At 53.8% G+C, this 6,000-nt stretch overlaps 1 protein-coding gene across 1 annotated transcript in view; it reads right to left on the bottom strand.

The window, feature by feature from the left end:
• Dnah10 (dynein axonemal heavy chain 10) overlaps positions 1-6,000 on the bottom strand; it is a 113,865-nt gene that overhangs the window by 60,288 nt on the left and 47,577 nt on the right. Inside the window, exons 29-34 of the mRNA XM_028766046.1 lie at positions 5,592-5,825; positions 4,848-5,071; positions 3,424-3,693; positions 3,142-3,325; positions 1,579-1,713; positions 913-1,065 (exon numbers count right to left, since the gene is read on the bottom strand). Of these exons, the coding sequence (XP_028621879.1) occupies positions 913-1,065; positions 1,579-1,713; positions 3,142-3,325; positions 3,424-3,693; positions 4,848-5,071; positions 5,592-5,825 (1,200 nt within the window). The remainder of the gene's footprint in view (positions 1-912; positions 1,066-1,578; positions 1,714-3,141; positions 3,326-3,423; positions 3,694-4,847; positions 5,072-5,591; positions 5,826-6,000) is intronic.

A 6,000-nucleotide genomic window follows, 5' to 3' on the forward strand; every position in this document is an offset into this window, starting at 1 on the left:
TGGGTGATGGGAGAGAAAAGCAGGAGTGACGTAGCTGCCAGTTCACCTGGGAATTAGAAGCTGGGGGGGGGAGTCACAGGGCATCCCCAAGGGACATGGTGATGTGGGCAAGATGGGCCTCTCTGGATTAGCACAGAATCTAAGACATATCTAGGAAGCCAGGTGTGGTGTCTGGCAGGCATAGTTTCTGGCAGGTGTGGTGTCTGGCAGGCATAGTTTCTGGCAGATGTGGTGTCTGGCAGGTGTGGTGCTCTGGCAGGTGTGGTGTCTGGCAGGTGTGGTGTCTGGCAGGTGTGATACTCTGGCAGGTGTGGTGTCTAACAGGTGTGGCGTCTGACAGGTATAGTGTCTTGTCAGACATGGTGTCTGGCAGGCATAGTGTCTGTCAGGTGTGGTGCTCAGTCAGGTGTGGTATCTGTCAGGTGTGGTCAGCTGTGCCATCTATCTAGAGAGGTGTGATTTCTGGTTAGGTATAGTCAGGTGTGTTATCTGGCAAGATTTGGTCAGGTTTGATGTCTGGTCAGATGTGGTAGGTAACCCTGATTGTCAATTTCAGTGGCTTTAGGATAACCTTGGTACACCTGCGAGTGTTTCTGTGAGAGTTAACAGAGTGGGAAAACCTACCCTGAACAGGGGTGTTGGGGGGACCATCTGTGTAATGAGGTTATCTGGATAAAATTAAAGGGAGGTAAAGAGAAAGCCAGGCTCTGGGGCCACAGTGATGAGCGCTACCCTTCCCTGCTCTCCCTACCATGATGGACCAAATGAACATGAGTCAAAATCATTTTTCCCCTTACACTGGCTGGTGTCTGGTCACGTGGCACAAGATCACCTAGCCCAGTTGGTCTGAAAAGGACTCCCGCCCGAGGTGTCCCTCCTGGGGCGGTATGTCGGGTGCGATGCCCCCCTCACCTGGAACGTGGTAAGCTGGTGGATCAGGGCGTTACGGATCGTCTGGATCTGAGACGAGATGACAGACAGCACCGAGGCATCGATACGGTTAAACTCATCGAAACAGCCCCACGCGCCGCACTGCGCCAGGCCCGAGAAGATCTTCCCGACAGCCTAGGGAATCGTCAGGATGCTCAGGGCCTGTTCCTCCCGGAAATGGGGGATTGGAGGGGCGGCTAGGAGCACTGGCCCAGTTCAACACTCACAGAACTTTCTGACACTATTCCCAAGGCCCTGAGTAGGCCAACTCCCACTTGGGGCTAGTGATCCAGAATGCTTATTTGTAGAAAACTCCAGACAGCCAGCAGCTAAAATGCTGCAAAATCTGGCCACAGAGGGCGCCACAGTTCAGCTTTGGTTTAATTAGGATAGTGGACCCACTGTGAACCAAAGCTGGACAGTGGCGCCCTCTAGACTCAGGAGTGCAGTCCTGCAGTAGATATCTTCCTCTCTCTTGCTCCTTCTGCTAGCTCCGTGATCCCAGCAGCCTGAGTTCAGGACCCTTGCCCCATCCTCCCAGCTGTCACTTGTCATTTCAGGAGGTTGGGTCATTGCAGACCCAACTGTGTCTGCACTGGAAGCTCTCTGCAGGGGAATCGGGTACTGGAAGTGATGGTGAGCTCTTACTTTGTAATCCATGCCTTCACCACAGTTTGTGACAACACACAGGAGGCCCAGGGCTTTGGCCAGGTCCTTGGTGGTCTCTGTCTTGCCAGTTCCCGCCGGGCCAGCAGGGGCACCTCCCAGATACATGGACAGCGCCTGTGAGCAACCAAATGTAAAACACACCTAGAAAAAAGTTCCACTCCTGGGCTCATCTCTGGGACACATGGGTAGACACTGTGAACCTCAACTCCATGTGCCAGCCGGATTGTCCAGGGAGCTGTCCCAGGTTGCTGGCTAAACGTTATGTCTGAGTGTGTCTGTGAGAGTATCTCAGAGCCTGACACTTTACGGCGAGCCAAGTTAGACAGATGGTCATCCTCAGGGTGGGCAATATCACCACTACCACCATCACCACCATCACCACCACCATCACCACCACCACCACCATCACCACCACCATCACCACCACCACCACCATCAACACCACCACCATCACCACCACCACAATCACCACCACCCCCCACTGCTCGAGAACTGAATGGAACCAAAGGAAAAGAGAGCCTCTCTCTACTTTGGCTGGCATAGTGGCCTTGTACTCTGACATTCCTCGGGGCTTCAGGAAGTCCCTCTGGTCCTCAGTCCTGTCTGTCCAGCTGACTAGGATACTAACTTGCCTCCCACCTGTCTGTCATAAAATGCTTAAGTCTGTGGTCTCCCATTGATCCTGTCTCTTTATAGACCCCCCCCAACTCACAGAAAGGCTTAAACATTTTGTTTTTGAAACGGAGTTTCACGTAGCCCAGGTGGACCTAAAACTTGCTATGGAACCATCTACAATGAGACCTGACACCCTCTTCTGGCATGCAGGCATACATGCAGGCAGAATACTGTATACATAATAAAAAAAAAAAATCTCAAGAAAAATAAAGTTAAAAAAAAAACCCACTTGCTATGTAGCTTGATCTGATCCTTCTTTCCCCGACTCCAGCACCAGCATCACAAGCAAGACTGCCACACTTGGCTGAAGTTCACACTCGTTTTTAGAAAGACAAAGGGCTCACAGTCCAGTGTTGTCATGGCTTTGTCCTTCTGTTCACTTGTTTACCCCCTGGGGACCGCACAGGACTGTGGCGTGGGCCTGAGGCTCAGCTATGAGCTAAGGGACCCATCACGCACAGGCGGTGTGTGCAGACTCTGGTACAGCTCCGTGGCCAAGCTCTTGCTTAGCGTGTACAAGGCCCTCGGTTCTAGCCACAGTACCACAAAGAAAAGAATCTGCCTTACGATGGACGGCTAACACACTGGCCCCATCCTGAGAGGAGACACGGTCTCCTTCACTCAGCTTCTTGCCAGCCAACACACTTTAGTGTTATACATCTTATACTTTTCTGCAATTTCCCCTCTGACTCCATCACCACTGCATGGGGACCACTGTGGAACTGGTGTCCCAGGGAAGATGTCCTCGGGGACTTCAATTCCAATAGTGACAGGTCAGACTCCCAGTGGGAAGATGTTTCCTGAGCTCAAAACTAAAACCCTAGTCGAGGATGACCAACCAGCTAGGTGCAGGGGCAAACATGTCACCTGTGTGAGCGTCAGGTAGATGCGGTCTGTAAGGGGTGTGATAACCAGCCTCCCGTTGAGACCCATGTACTCATAGCCGTAGCCGAAGGTCCCGGTGCACTGACGGATGTTGAGCTCGTCTGGCTCCCGGTCCCAGTAAAAGCGCAGCTGGCTCTCCCACTCAAACTCCCGGGCCTCAAGGATGCTGGGTAGGGAGGGGAAGAGAAGGAAGAAGCCATAGCTGAGCAGACCACAGAAGGACAGAACAGTAAAGCCATCCCAGTATCCCGGGGAGGGGCCCACCTGCCCCGGATGAAGGAATCCACGATGTCGCGGGCGTGTACGTCAATGATCAGGACTGTGTTGTACTTCTTCCTGTCGTTTTTGCTCAGCTCCATGGTGATCCGCGTGACCAGGTCGTCGATCTGACTGTGCATCTTCTTGCCATAGTTCTTCATAGCCTGCTTGTCTCCTTGCTTGACCTTGTTGAAGACGTCTTCCACTTCCCAAGTCCACCACACCTGGCTGGCGGCCAGCACCACCATGCCTTGGTACATCAGCATCCAGTCCACCCTACAGGGGAAGCGCGCCAGTCACAGGCTTAACAGACACTAGGGTCAGCTAGACACTGAGCTGGAAGTCAGCTGCGGCCGATCACGTGTCTGGCCAGAAACAGGAGGCATGAAGGACAGGAAAGCTCCAAGGCTAGACCATGAAGTACCAGGACAGTGATGCCCTCGTGGGCTCCTGACTACATATCTGCATGTCCATCATAGGGCCAGAGGCGTGGCTCAGCAAGAGAGTCCTGGCTGAGCATCTACCATCGGCCGCTGGAAGTGTAGCTATGCAGTAAGGCACCTGCCTACTGGGATTCTATCTGGGCTGCTCCTGACTACTAGACACCAACCTCACCGTGAGGCCTGCTAAGAAGCCCCAAAAGGCTAGGGATAGCATAGCTCCTGGTACACGCCCCAGTGTCTGGTGCCTGGAAGGAGTGGACACCAGAGTTCATATTCATTCATTCATTCATTCTTACAGGGCTGGGAATGAAGCCCTCAGCCTTATGCATGCTAGGTAAGCATTCTACCTCTGGGGGCTTCTAAGTAGATGGTCTTCCATTGAGCCAAGACGCTAGACTCTCCCTAGAAGATTTTAGGCAAAGACTGCCACTGAGCCACGCCCCCAGCCCCCTCACTGGAGGATTCTAGGCAGGTGCTCTACCACTGAGCCACACCCCCAGCCACTCACTGGGGGATTCTAGACAGGTGCTCTATCACTGAGCCACACCCCCAGCCACTCACTGGGGGATTCTAGGCAGGGGCTCTATCACTGAGCCACACCCCCAGCCCCTCACTGGGGGATTCTAGGCAGGGGCTCTACCACTGAGCCACGCTCCCAGCCCCTCACTGGGGGATTCTAGGAAGGGGCTCCACCACTGAGCCACGCCCCCAGCCCCTCACTGGGGGATTCTAGGCAGGGGCTCTACTGTAGAGGCATACCTCTTGCCCAAGTTGAATCTCTAAAAATCAACTCATAACCCAGTCCCTTGTCCACTTAGGAAGAACTATCCAAAGTTCATCATTTAAAACAGTGTTCAGCAGCTGGGTTGCCATGGCAAGAAAAGCCGCATTGCAGTGTCAGCCTGCCTCACACTCGTAAATCACCCCCTGCATCAAGCGGCAGGATGGAGCCGCTCATCCTCACCCGCCCCCGCACGTCCGTATCACCTGCTTCTGTCTTCACAGTATCTGAAGATGGCTTCCTTGGTGATGAGCCTGTTGGTCCTCCGCATTTCGTTCAGCACAGCGGTCATCCAGTCTTCCACGCGGCCCTCGGCCCGGATGATCTTGCGGAAGTTCATGACTTCTTTCTCTGCTGAGATCATGGCGGACACGAGCTTCTCCCCACTGTCTCCGTCGTGGAAGCGCAGCATGGCTATGTTATCATACATCTGCAAGATGGCGGTGGGATGGGATTGCTGGTGTGAGCACAACCACCCATCGCGGCCAGGACACTCTCAGAGTTAACCCTAGACAGATGTCCACCACCTGGTGTGCTGTTTCCAGGTCAGGATGACAGGCTATTTATACACAGCATGGTGCAAACCTAAGACGGGTTTTCAGAAGGAAGGAAAAAGACGTCTCCAACGTGAGGCAAAGCTAGTGTGAGCATGGGGACAGCTGTCCAGACACATGCAGCAGAGTGAGGGGTTGAATCTGGGGTGTAAGATCATTAGTCATCCCTAGGTCAGGGAATGGAGACCTTCCCAGTGGAACCTGACTGTCACCATGGACCCCGCCCATCACTGTGGGCCCCAACCATCACCATGGACCCCGACCATCACCATGGACCCTGACTGTCACCATGGACCTTAACTGTTGTCATGGACCCTGACCGTCACTGTGAACCCCAACCATCACCGTGGGCCCCGACTGTTGCCATGGACCCCGACCGTCACCGTGGGCCCTCACCTTGATCATATGCTCTTGCACACACAGTGGGTCACTGTTGCCCAAGATGCTGAGCAGCTCGTCATCGGAGATGAAGAAGAACCTGGGGAAGGCGTTCCTCTTGGAGTCCAGGTAGTCGTTCAGGCTCTTCTGGCACTTCTCCAGGCCGTCGCTGATGGTCTGCAGGTCGTGCAGGCGGTTGGGGGCCTCACAGCATCGCTTTATCACCGGGTCTTTCAACGTCTCCCCCATGATCTGGGAGAGGTCAGGGAGACAGCGGAGTGTCACTCAAGGTGGCAGAAATGCTGTATATACACACACACACACACACACACTAAATTCAATTTTAAAATTGTAAAGAAATATGTCTGACACTGACAACATCCACTCTCACACTGACCCCGTCCACTCACACTGACCCCATCCACTC

Source organism: Grammomys surdaster, unplaced genomic scaffold (assembly GCF_004785775.1).
Source record: "Grammomys surdaster isolate TR1022 unplaced genomic scaffold, NIH_TR_1.0 166, whole genome shotgun sequence".
NCBI lineage: Eukaryota > Metazoa > Chordata > Mammalia > Rodentia > Muridae > Grammomys > Grammomys surdaster.